General features: G+C 43.0%; 1 protein-coding gene across 2 annotated transcripts in view; it reads right to left on the bottom strand.

The window, feature by feature from the left end:
• Positions 1 to 13,482, bottom strand: part of LOC141172417 (NXPE family member 2-like) — a 348,707-nt gene that overhangs the window by 241,234 nt on the left and 93,991 nt on the right. For both annotated transcript variants that reach the window (XM_073656625.1, XM_073656624.1), the window contains exon 4: positions 1,503 to 1,564. In XM_073656625.1, coding sequence (XP_073512726.1) covers positions 1,503 to 1,564 — 62 coding nt within the window. The remainder of the gene's footprint in view (positions 1 to 1,502; positions 1,565 to 13,482) is intronic.

Consider the following 13,482-nt stretch of genomic DNA (forward strand, 5'->3'; position numbering starts at 1 on the left):
CCTTATCTTGATATGGCAGAGCCAGTATGCCACTCTCCACAAGGAGAAACGTTACCCCTTAGACCTCAGTCCAGAGCCTCTCATCTAACCAAATCAGTGCTCATACTTTGCACTGACGAGGGCCAACAGTCCAAAACACCGTGTCTGCAAATTGAGATGGTTATTTGGCTTTTATCTTAAGTCATATTGCATGACTCGTTAAAGGACTGATTGTGACTTGTAGGATTGCTGCTTCCAATAGGTGGCGCTATAGAGTTCAAGTCCTCTTTTTCTCTGAAGAGGCAATTTGCAAACTAGAAATGATTAAATCTGGAAAGATTTGAATTAAGCAAATCTCTTGAATTTATTAGGGAAATTCGATTTTGCTGGACTTCTACGGTTCAGAAAAATGATAGCCCGCTTGCCACTATTTTGCCTAAATTGCACAGACTGCATTGCAAAAAGTCCGTATTCTGGAGAATACAAATTTCAAATTTGAAAATGATTAAATTACATTCTAATAAATTTGCTAGTTTCTACGTTTTAACCTCTGAAACTAAACAAGAAAGTCTTAATTTATTAACAGTAACAGAGTCTTTTTTGAGAGTGTACTTTTTTCTACATGTATAGTAATATATTATTAATGCTTGTGAAGACAAAAATTACTTAACTTCCACCTATCATAAAACTATAATCTTTATTGGGTAAGACTAAAAATGAATCCCATTTCTCTTAAGTGCAAATTAAAATGACAAAAAGTGAGAGAAAGCTGCCCACATAGTGATACTCATGGAGGAACCACCATCCTAACAGTAAATACATTGTCACATATAAGCACAATGTAGTACATAAGGGCAATATTAACGGCTGGTCTGCAGAATCCACCACCTACATATAGTTTGTAGGATTCAATAAAGTAAAATAGTGAACAAAATTTTCCTGAAAAACTATGCAGATTGCGGCAGACACTGACAGTCTTCTTCATCAGGACCTTACTGTGCATCCTCCACCCTGAGGAATGACTGCATTTGCTGCAGCTCTCTGGTAGCAAATGCAGATCACTGAAAGAGGAGTGACCTGTCAATCAGTGACAAGAGAGTGGCAGTGGGCAAGGAATAGGGAAGAGAGGCGGCAGAGCTGTAAGTGCAGTGCCCACACATTGCCCTTGCAGCTTATTTGCATAATAATTCAAGAATACATTTCTCTAGAATGTAAACCAAGATTTCTAAAATAAAAGGTATGGATGTGATCAACATTACATAGATGGCATTTGTTTGGGGTATAAACACCTGTACACAGTTTACCTTATAACTCTCCATAGAGTCCTATTAAAGAAAAGTCTGCACCACTCCACATTTAAATAAATGTGCATTGTTTATTCACCATCCTCATTGGGGCCCTCTCGTTCTGGAAATCTGTGTTGCCTCAGATGATCAATGCTATATTCTCAGATTTACACGTATGAATAAAATATCAGAAGCTCATTTTGACTCTGTTCCCCTTATGAATAAAGATATACTTACTGTTGCAGAGAACTGCTTCAATTGGCTGAATGTTTACCGGAATTTCTACTCTGACATTTGACCTAAGCATGAAAAAAAAAGCTATTTTAGTTTAGCAAAAATATTTGACAAATATTTTGGTAACAATTTCCTAAACCTCTGTATAAAACTTGATATATGCATACATATATTTCCTATATATTACCTACATAAAAGTTGGCCCACAATAGACAGGGTTTGTTTATGAATTGCTTTGCATAAGTTATATTTTCTACTGCCTTGTTCAGACTATGCACGAACTGTTAGTTCATTCTTACAGTACAGTATATGTATTGCGTCAATATATAATTTTTTTGCTATGCAGAACGTACTGTCTAACCCATTTGATTATACATACAAATATTTAAGTTGTTGATTCTAATAAGTCACTATATAAATGTCAAAACACAAAATAAATTTAGCAATATTGGTGTTAAGTTAAAAAAACAATGCAAACAAAATTCGCCATTTTCACATAAAAGTATTTATAAAGTTCCTCAAAATGTTGTTAAAAAACAATGCTTCTACACAAAATAAAGCATCAGATAGCTACACAAATGGAAAAGTAATTCTATGCACTGGATTAATGAGAGAGAAAAAATTATGTGATATTTGTCTAATTAGAGCAAGAAATACACCAGACACAAAGGCCCTGATACAAGCGATTATGCCAGAATTCTGATGTAAAACTTTATGAAAAGTTGCAAGTTTTGTGAGTTTTGGCATTTCCACATAATTTTCGGCAAGCTCCACCAAATTAGGCAGAGCTGGGGAGAGACGGGGGTATGACGTGTCGCAGGTGTGTCAGATGTGACAGACATTCACTCTGCAGTTGGATGCAGAAGATCTCTTCGTTTGGCATTAAAGACACCTTCTTAAATCTGTCTCACTCTAGGACCCATCGGCTACCTCCCTCCAGTTCTGATTGACACCCAAGCCTTTCAGTTTGCTACAGGGAGGCACTGGTGGTATTCAAATGTTTCCTTGCGAAGGATTGGAGCTATTGCAGTCTGCTTACTTCCTCCTTGGTGCTTGGAGAAAAGTTTGGTGTAATCTCTCTGAAAATCGGCTCAAGCCAAGTTGCTTCCCCCTGTGTTTGTCTCTTGCTGTCTTTAGTTGTTAGAAGGCTCTACAACGTTTTCTGGGCTTTACTAATTTTTACCGGAAATTCATCCAAAATTAGTAAGTAATCGTGAAAGCCCTTACTGACATAACTAGGAAGGGGTCTGATTTTTCCAAATAGTCGGATGCCTCCCTGCAGGCTTTTTCCTCCTTAAAGAACTGTTTTGCCATGGCACCTATACTCAGTCAACTCAGTGTTTCCTATCCCTTTATTGTGGAAGTTGTCAGTACAGAGTACAAAAAACTTTTTTTCCTCATTTGCTAATATGATAGTGCAGGCTGTGTTAGCCCACTTTGTCATTTTTTTTTGGTGGGTGAAATTCATCTGTATGTACAGTAAAACAAATATACACTCTGCTAAAAGCCACCTACTATTTTAGTGGCAGTGAACTTCAGCTGTTTTCAGAATAAAAATATAGATTTTTTGTCTTGCTAGCCAGAGTCCACAAAATATTATTTTTTTATGTCACAAACGTGTTACATTCTGCTATAAGCCACCTATTTCTTTAGTGGCGGTGAAATTCAGCTGTATGCAGAGCTCATGCAGAGTTAAAAGATCTATTTTTTACTGTGACTAACATGATACAGCAGGATATATCAGAGTTTGAAATATATTGGAGCATATATTCTATGGTATACAGGCCTCATTCACACTAAAAAAATACTTTCTGTTACTAACATCATACACTAGGGGACATCTCAGGGTGCCAAGGGAAGGTGGTTCACTGCGATCGAGGGGAGTTGGTGATACCAGAAAAAAACTGTTAGTGAAGGTGTTAGTGAAGGCGAGGAAGAGGTGATGGGCAAGCAACAGTCAGAACATGAAGAGGATAATCATCCCCTCTCTGTTCGCGTTTGGCGGGAGGGGACGGACAAAACAAGCATCAGAATTACCCAGCCACCAACACAGCAGGGGCTTGAACCTCATGAGAGAGCCCGACATATGAGTGCATTCTTGCTGCACTATCTGCAACATGATCCCCGCACAGTTATGATTCGAAATAGTGCTGACTACTGGGTTGCCCCTGTGTTATATCCACGTTATAAGAGTCAATTTTGCTAGATGCTTCCCGCCCCGGAAAGGGACCCAAGAATGCTAAAGCATCGAAACATGCTTTTACGCAACCTTAAGATAGGGTTTTCCCCAAGCCAGCAGCGAGGCACACAGAGCAGCAGCAGTAGTGTAAGTGGCAGTAGTATTAGCAGCATCAGTAGTGTAAGTGAAGCAATTTCTGTGAGTCCTTTCACACATTTTTTAGACTAGATCGTGCACCTGCACAACAGAGTACAAGTCTGACACGTGGTGAATGACTGGAGAGGATGGTACACTCCTGATTGAGTCTCCATCTGCTGGGTTGGCTGTAGTGGAAGAGGGTTTGGTTCCTAATTACACTATTTCTACTATAGTGAAATTGATGCCACTTTTCTGGTGTCTGACACTAATTTTTGGAAATGTGGAGAATCCTGATTGGGTCTCCATCTGTAAGGTTGGCTGTAGTGGGAGAGTTATCGGTCCTCATTATACTACTTCTACTCTAGTGAAATTCATGCTACTTTGTTGGTGTTAGGCCATAATTAGGGAAATGTGAACACTCCTGGTTAGGTCTCCTTCGATTGGGCTGGCTGTAGTGGAAGAGGTTTTGGTCTCCATCCATTAGTCTAGATCTACTCTAGTGAAATTAATTATTTGGTGCAGATATTGTTCTAAACAAAGGGGTACACAAACATGATAAACTCAAAATTGGTTTTCAATAAACAACCGTCAGCCGCCCCATCAAACGCATATGCCGCTTCATCCTCCTCCTCTGTTACCGTGCCAAGTATTGTCACGCAGGTCTCCAACCGCAGAACCTATGGTTGTATAACTGCTCCGGTCAGACTGAGTGAGAGCCTGTCAGCTGTAACAGAAGTGGACATGACTGCTGTGTTTGTTTCACTGAGCACACCCCATGTTTCTCAATCCACCGTAACATCTCCACCTGCACCTCACTCAGTCTAGCAGTTTGTCTGTTTCATTGTACTCCGCCATCTCTCAGCACTGCAGCCAGCCCTCAGTCCCGCAGTTGTGGTCACGTAAAAGATTGTTTACTCCTACACATGACAAAGCTAAGAGGTTGAACTCCACCATCTGTAATCTGTAAGCCACAGAAATGCTGGTCTTAGCTCTTAATTGGTCCTAAATGTGTCTCCATCTACTGGGTTGGCTGTACTGGAAGAGGTGTCAGTCGTAATTACACTATTTCTACTGTAGTGAAATTGATGCCACTTTGCTGATGTCTGCCACTAATTTTTGGACATGTGGAGATCCTGACTGGGTCTCCATCTATTGGGTTTGGCTGTAGTGGAAGAGGTTTTGGTCTCCATTAAACCACTTCTATTGTGGTGAATTTGATGCAATTTTGGTCGTGTTAGGCCCTAATTTATGGAAATGTGAACACTCCTGATTGAGTCTCCATCTACTGGGTTTGCTGTAGTGGAAGAGGTGTCATTCCAAATTCTACAATTTCTACTGTAGTGAAATTGATGCCACTTTGCTGGTGTCTGCCAGTAATTTTTGGAAATGTGGAGAATCCTGATTAGGTCTCCATCTGCTGGATTGGCTGTAGTGGAAGAGTTGTCGGTCACCATTATACTAGTTCTACTCTAGTGAAATTAATTCTTTGGTGCAGATATTTTTGTCACAGGGGTACAAAGGATATGATCGAAATTGGTTTCCGTGGTATATAAAGCAGGCTATATTTAATCTTATAATTCTTCGGTACTGATATTGTTCTACATACAGGGGTACACATTAGTAATGAGAGAGCACTAAATGTGGTCAACTTAGTGGTTCAGCGGTTTCTCAAAACCTACCCAGATCTGCCAGAGCAGCTTGTGAAAGTGCAACGCATGTGTGCCCATTTCTGAAAATCAGCTAGAGCTTCCACCACCCTAGCAGTGCTTCAGCAGCATTTGAAGCTTCCAGCTCACCGACTGCTGTGCAATGTCACCACATGTTGGAAATCAACATTGCAGATGCTAGGAAGGATTTGTAAGCAGTAGAGGGCAGTTGTTAAGTACCAGCTTCAACAAACCCATCGTCATTCAGGTCAGCCTCCGTACATAAGACCTGATGATTGGACATGTTTGCCTGACATCTGTGCCGTCCTCCAAAACTTTGAGGACTCCACCAAGATGGTGAACGGCGATGACAATAATTAGCATCACCATCCTGCTTATTTGTCTACTGAAACGCTTGGTGCTCACAGTTAAAGAGGAATCATTGCAGGCGGAGCAAGGAACTATACAGCCCAGCCTCATCTCATCTCAACGTGGATTGGGTGATAATGAGGAGAAGGAAGATGAGGAGCAGAACATGGACAGTCGTCCTCTTGGTGAGGACAGGGAACTCTTGACAGTCTTGGAAGTCTTGATACCCCTCTTTCAGTTTGTGGGAAAGCTGTATGAGTTTCACTTAATGACTTTCAGAGGCCTAAACCAGGGTATCCAGTACAAAGCTATCCATAACCTTTCTTCTCTGTACATCTCTGAACTAATCTCCAAATATATCCCCTTATGTAATCTCCGTTCCTCCGAAGACCTCCTTATTTCCACACTTATTTGTTCCTCACCATATCGCCTCCAATACTTCTACCAAATATCCCCCATCCTCTGGAATTCTGGGCCTCAACAAGTCCGATTAGCCACCACATTCGGATCCTTCAGACACAACCTGAAAATCTCTCTCTTCAAGAAAGCCATTGCCTCGCTGCCACCTCAACACCACCAAAGCTAATGCAACTTCATAACTTACTGTCTCCTTCCCCACCATCCTGTAGAATGTAAAGAAGCTAGTGTAGGGTTTATAAGACTTAAGATGCAACATGGCACCTTGGCAAAGCCCAGTTATGATCTCCCTCTGATATCTAACAATAACAAACAGGTCATGCTGAAGAAACTTGCACTTACTGCCACTCAATGTCTTCAGCTCCTTTTTGAGAAACTAATGTTTGCTCAACCAGTCTACAAAATAAAATTCCTGAGGTATGGAAATTGTGGATGGCTTTGATTCTGGTACTGGCTGCTAATACCAAACCATGGCATGCCATTCACTGGATATTCCTGGCTGGTTGGAGACAAGCTTATTCCCACAGAAAAGTACCAGCAAACTACCACAAGGGTGATTGGGGGGCCACCTCTGAGAACTGTACTGTGTGTGATCTTAAGGTGGAGGAAAAGGAGCAGAGGCCACTTGATGCAGCGCTTGTCGTCTACTGGAGCACATGTTCTTCCTGCCCGTCATTTACAAGGCATACCGCTGGTCGACTGCCAAAGAAAGGGAGTGGAGTCCAGTAACAGAAGTTTTCAAAATGCTGCACAGTTGCTCACTGCAGCAAAACAAACTTACTTCTCATCACTTATATCATACGTGTCTCAACCCTAAACAGCTATTCAGTACTTTCAAGTCCCTCCTCTGTCCACCAGCCCCCCTCCCTCTCCTTTCCTCTCATCTCAGCTGAAGACTTTGCCTCATTCTTCAAGCAGAAGATTGACAACATAGGGCAAAGCTTTTGCTTAAAGTCCCAACAGCCCCTTCTCTCTCATAACAAATCAACTCTCCTCCTCCAAAACCAGCTTCTCCGCCATCACGGAAGATCTGATCTCCAAATCACATCTCACCACCTGTGATCTTGATTGTACCACAGTCTTCATCCCAAACCTAACCCTCCTCTTTAACCTGTCACTAACAACTGGTGTGGAGTCTTCCCCTGATGATTCAAACATACCACGATCACACCCATCCTCCAAAAGCACTCTCTTGACCCATCCTATGTTTAGCTATCGCCCCATCTCATTTCTCCCCTATGCCTCCAAACTCCTGGATCAACACATCTATTTTGAACTGTGCTCCCACCTCTCCTCCTGCTCTCTCTTTGACCGCTTACAATCTGGCTTCTGACCTCACCATTTCACTGAAACTGTCCTGACTCAAGTCACCAATGACCTACTAACTGCCAAATCCAAGCAGGACTACTTGTCCTCCTCCTCCTAGACCTGTCATCTGCCTTTGACACAGTAGACCATACCCTCTTAGTACAGACTCTCTCATCTCTCGGCATCACAGACTTGGCCCTGTCTTGGATCTTTTCACACCTAACCAACAGGACATTCAGTGTCTCCCACTCACACACTACTTCCTCATCTCACCATTTATGTGTCGGTGTCCCCCAAGGTTCAATTCTAGGACCCAGGCTTTCCTCCATCTATACCTTCGGCCTTGGACAGCTCATAGTCTCATGGCTCGCAGTATCACCTCTATTCTGAGGACACACAGAGCTACCTCTCTGGACCTGACATCACCGCCTTACTAACCAGAATCCCACAATGTGTGTCCTCTATTTCATTTTTCTTCTCTGCTAGATTTGTAAAAATTAACAGGGATAAAACAGAATGCATTATCTTTCCACCATTTCATTCACCCCCCCAACTGACCTATCCATCAAAGTGAATGGCTGCCCTCTCTCACCAGTCCCGCAAGCTTGACTCTGATCTGTCCTTCAAACGTCAGATCCAAGCCCTTTCCACTTGCTGCTGACTCCAACGTATCTTGTGGATCCACACATTCCTCAAGCATGAATGTAGAAAAACACCAGTGCCCACTCATCTCCCGCATCGACTACTACAAGCTCCTGCTCTGTGGCCTCCTTTCTACCATTCTCGCACCCCTCCAATTTATCCTAAACTGTGCTGGATGATTAATCCACCTGTCACCCCGCTATTCCTAGGCTTCTCCCCTTTGTCAATTACTGCGCTGGCTCCGTTGCCAAGAGACTCCAGTTGAAAAGCCTAACTTTGGCATACCAAGCCATCGAAAACCTGTCTACTCCATACATGTGTGATCTAGTCTCCCTGTACTAGTTACCTGCACACAACCTCCCATTCTTCCACGATCTCCTTCTCTACTTCCCTCTTATCTCTTCTTGCCACAATCACATACAAAATTTGTCCCGTGCATCTCACCTACTGTGTAACGCTGTAACCCAACACATCATATTGTCGCCTACCGTGGAAACCTTGAAAAGGAAGCTGAAGACCCACTTCTTGTGACAAGCGTACAATCTGTGGTAAGCCTCGTTCCAGCATACCGCTGCACGACTAGCTGTCCTACTGTATCTTCACCCATCCCTTGTAGATTGTTTGTGCACCCTCGCGGGCATTGTCCTCTCGCCTCTTGTACCAGTCCGTGAGTCACCGACGGGGACTCCTTTTGACATGTAAAGCCCCACGGAATAAAAGTCACTGTAATACAAATAATAATAATAGTACTTGTACTCTGAGTCAATTGATGGCAATTTCCAGGTATCTATCCCTAATTTGATGAGTTTTGGCAGCTTTTGGGCCTGTTTGAAGGTGTTGCATATGCATTTTTTTTGCCCCCCATTGAATCCTATGGCGCTCGGTAACGTTTGGCGAATATTCGATGAAGAAATCAGCGAATATTGCAGATTCGCCGATCGTAACTCGAACATCAAAATATTCGCTCATCTCTAATTATGACGTGGGTAAGAGGGAACTTTTGGCGATCAAATTGGCATTTGAAAAATGGTGACATTGGTTGAAGGGGGCTGTCCATCCTATTACTGACCATAAGAACCTGTGATATCTCCAATCAACTAAATTTCTCAACCCTAGGCAAGCCAGAGGAGCCCGGTTTTTTCTAGGTTCAGTTTTTTGTCACTTTTCGTCCAGGGGTCAATAATGTCAAGGCTGATGCTTTGTCCCGGAGCTTCACTGGTGGTGGTGACCATGAGAACCTTGCCCCGATAATACAGAAGGGGCTAGTCATTTCGGCATTGTACCCTGAACTGGAGAGTGAGGTGTTGGAGGCCCAGGGGGATGCCCCTGCCTCCTGCCCTTTGGGAAGGTTATTTGTACCATCTAATCTGCTCCACAAAGTAATTAAGGAACATCCCCACTCTGTGCTTGCTAGTCATCCAAGTGGTAAGGCAACCACAGACCTCCACTCTCATCGTTTTTGGTGGCGGGGATTGCATCGGGATGTGGTTGAACATGTATCTGCTCGTAGTACTTGCGCACATTCTAAATTATCACATACCTGTCCATCTGGTACTCTTCTTCAGCTACCTGTCCTCCATCAGGCCATGGACAGTATCCATGGATTTTATTTCTGACCTACCAATTTCAGCAGGCAAAACGGTGGTTGTAGATAAGTTCAGTAAAATGGTTCACTTTGTCGCATTACCGGCACTTCCAAATGCCAAGACTCTTGCTCAGGTGTTTATAAATGAGATTGTGAAGCTTCACTGGGTTCCCTCTGATGTGGTGTCAGATCAAGGGACCCAGTTTGTTTCAAACTTCTGGAAAGCATTCTTTTTTTTTACTGGGGGTGCAGCTGTCCTTTTCCTCTGCCTTCCATCCGCAAATGGACAGACCAAGCACGTCAATCAGAATTTGGAGACCTATCTCAGGTGTTTTGTCTCCAAAAATCAGGAAGATTGGGCATCCTACTTACTGCTGGCAGAATTTGCCATTAATAATCATTGTCAAGAATCCACTGGCAGGTCACTGCTCTTTGGTGAATATGGTTACCACCCACAGTTTGGTACTTTTAGTGGGGGAGGAGGTTCGGGAGTTCCTGAGGAGGAATGTTTTGCTTCTTCACTCTCCTCAGTGTGGTGGAGAGTTGTGAGTAAACTGAAGATCATGGGAGACAGGTATAAACGTATGGCTGACAGAAAAAACTTGCCAGGTCCGGACCTGAATATGAATGACTGTGTGGTTGTCTACCAGGATAAATCAAGTTGAAATTTCCTTCTTGGAAGCTGGGACCTAGGTTTATTGGTCCCTATAAAATAACCGCCGTCATTAACCCAGCAGCATTTCGTCTTGAGCTACCTCAGGCCCTTAAGGTCCATAATGTCTTTCACAGGTCTCTACTCAAGAAATATGTGCAACCTCTTGAGCCCTCACCTCTACCGCCGCACCCAAGAATGGTTGATGGTAATCTGGAGTTACAGATTTCGAGAATTATAGATTCTCGTCTCAAACATCGTTCCCTACAATACTTGGTGCACTGGAAGGGTTATGGTCCAGAGGAGAGGTTGTGGATTTCAGCATCAGAGGTGAACGCTCCCAGGCTGGTTCGTTGATTCCACACCTCTTATCCTGAGAAACCTGGTCCTGAGTGTCCGGAGGCCACTCAGAGGGGGGTACTGTCACGGGTGTGTCAGATGTGACATATAGTCGCTCTGCAGTTGGTTGCTGAAGATCTTTGTTTGGCATTACAGACACCTTCTTAAATCTGTCTCACTCTAGGACCAGTGGCTACCTCCCTCCTGCTCTGATTGACACCCAGGCCTGGGTGTTTAAATGCTTCCAGTTTGCTACAGGGAGGCGCCGGTGATATTCACATGTTTTCTTGTGAAGGCTTGGAGCTACTGCAGTCTGCTTACTTCCTCTCTGGTGCTTGGAGGACGTTTTGTATTACTTTCACACATTTGTCAGCCATTGAGTTGGTCAGGCTTTATTTACTTTAACACATATCACAAATTTAATTAATCCATGCTAATACAAACATCCTGAGGTAAGGAAACCAAGACATTATGGTTTAAACTTGGGAAAAATCACAAAAATAAAAGTGTTTCACGTCCTCCTGTACTATTGTTTCCCAAACACATAACAAAAACTAATGGCAACGTTTTTGCTGGGTTTTTTTGCACTTACTCATTGCTTTTTATGGGTGAAAAAGGCAGCAAAATGCAGTAAGAAATGACATGCTGCAGTTTTCAAAAATGCAGCAGTTTTTCAGATCAGTCAGGAAAAAATAACTAGCATTTACATGATTTTACTGAAATCTCAGCTTTTGCTGGTACTGTAAAGAGCAGCTTTTAATTTGCATAAAAAAAGCAGCAAAAAAAAAAAAACGCAGCAAAAAGGCAACATGTGAACATAGCCATAATTGGTCTACATATACTCTGATGATTGTTGTAGTCTCTGCATTTGGGTTGATAACTTTGGTATGTTTAGATATTTTTTTATTAAAGTGTTCACTCCTTGTAGGTTTACATTGAACTTTTATATAGTATGTTAATTGTTTACTTATTGTAGGATTACATCATATATTGTATGTATATTGTACTTATATAACCTGCTTTCTCATCATCTTCTATACCAATGTATGTATTACATTGAATGAGAAAACCTGATGTGTGAATGTGCACTAAGGCTGAGTGTCCACGATGCGGATTTAATGAGTTTCCACAGCGGCATTTCCGCTGCAGAAACGCATTAAAATTGCTCGTTAAGAGGTCTTCCATGTTTCCAAATGATAATCCGCATGTGCTGTGCTCAGGCTGCAGAAATTTCCGCTGCGGATTATCATTGCGGAAAAATCCGCAGCACAACCAATTTGAGGGCGATTTCCATTGACTTGCATTGAGCTGCATAATATCCGCATGTACTCTCCTCCAGCCCAGGTACCATGGTACCTGCAAGAAAAAAGAATAAAGTAAAAAATAAAAAATTTCATAGTCACCTTTCCGGCGGCCCACGGTCTCCTCCCGGCCACGTCCCCTCTCCTCGGCATCCCGCGGTGTACTGGCAGGACCTGCGGTGACGTCATTAAGCCAGCTGATGGCCACGCGACCGCTGACGTCAGCGGTCAGGTGATGGTCGTGTGACCATTAGCTGACTAAATGACGTCACCGCAGGTCCTGCCAGTTCACCGCAGGACGCAGAGGAGAGAAAACGCTGCCGGGAGGAGACCGGGGGCCACCAGAGAGGTGAATATAAGGTTTTTTACCTTTTTAATTCTTTTTTTACATTAGATGCAGTATTTGAAGCAGAAATCTCCTTGTAAGTTGGTCACACAATATAAATCCATGCCAGTTGCATGGATTTATATTGTGTGAGCAACTTGTCAAGCCCTTTTCCAAGTGATGCTCAAAATCGCTTGAAAAAAAAAAACGCATGCATAAACGCATGTAAAAATGCTGAAAAAACGCATGTAAAATCCACATGCGTTTTTTCTGCCAAGGAGATGCAGAAATGCTCAGGAAATTTCTGCTTCAAATCTGCATCGTGGGCACATTGTTATGATCTGCAACAAGGACTAAGGAAAGAAAGGGAAAGCTTTCCCTACAGTAAGACTAAGCTGAATCCCTTCGATGTAGCGGGCTGCCTGTTCCTAGCGAACAGACCCGCCATACTCCTAGGCTAGTCTGAACGAAGACCTATAGAATAAAGGGAAGGGATCCATAAAAGAACTAAGGACTGGAACAAAAAGGGACACCTCCTGAACAGAGAAAGTTGTCACAGAAAACAAAAGAAACTGACAAAGGTACTAGAGGTCCCAGAAGGACCAAGCAAACAGAGAGATAGGTACAGAAGCACCTGGCTAGCAAAACAGTCAGTCAAACAACACTGAAGTCCAGCAAAGCCAAAAAGGCGGAGCTGGAATATAAAGGCAGGTGGTCACATGAAAGAAATACACAAGATGGGAAAAACAAACAGGAGGGTTCTAACACACATAGCCTAAAGCTGCATTTACACTGCAAGATAACTGTGCAAGAGTGTTCTTATAAAACCCATTTTGTGATTATCTTCCAGTGTAAACAGGCTGCCAATCACCTGATAATCTGTGAAGATCACAGGGCGCCAGTGACGACTTTGCCAATCCTGGTGTTCTGTGGGAAATGCCAAGTGTCCTGCACGGTGTTGGGCTGTGAGCACAACCCCCATCTGTGGACGTCGGGCCCTCATGGAGTTGGTTTCTAACCGTTTGTGCAGACACATGCACATTTGTGGCCTGCTGGAAGTAATTTTGCAGGGCTCTGGCAGT

This window comes from Phyllobates terribilis, unplaced genomic scaffold, assembly GCF_046119375.1.
Source record: "Phyllobates terribilis strain yellow unplaced genomic scaffold, ASM4611937v1 Scaffold_12__6_contigs__length_324123572, whole genome shotgun sequence".
NCBI classification, from domain to species: Eukaryota; Metazoa; Chordata; class Amphibia; order Anura; family Dendrobatidae; genus Phyllobates; species Phyllobates terribilis.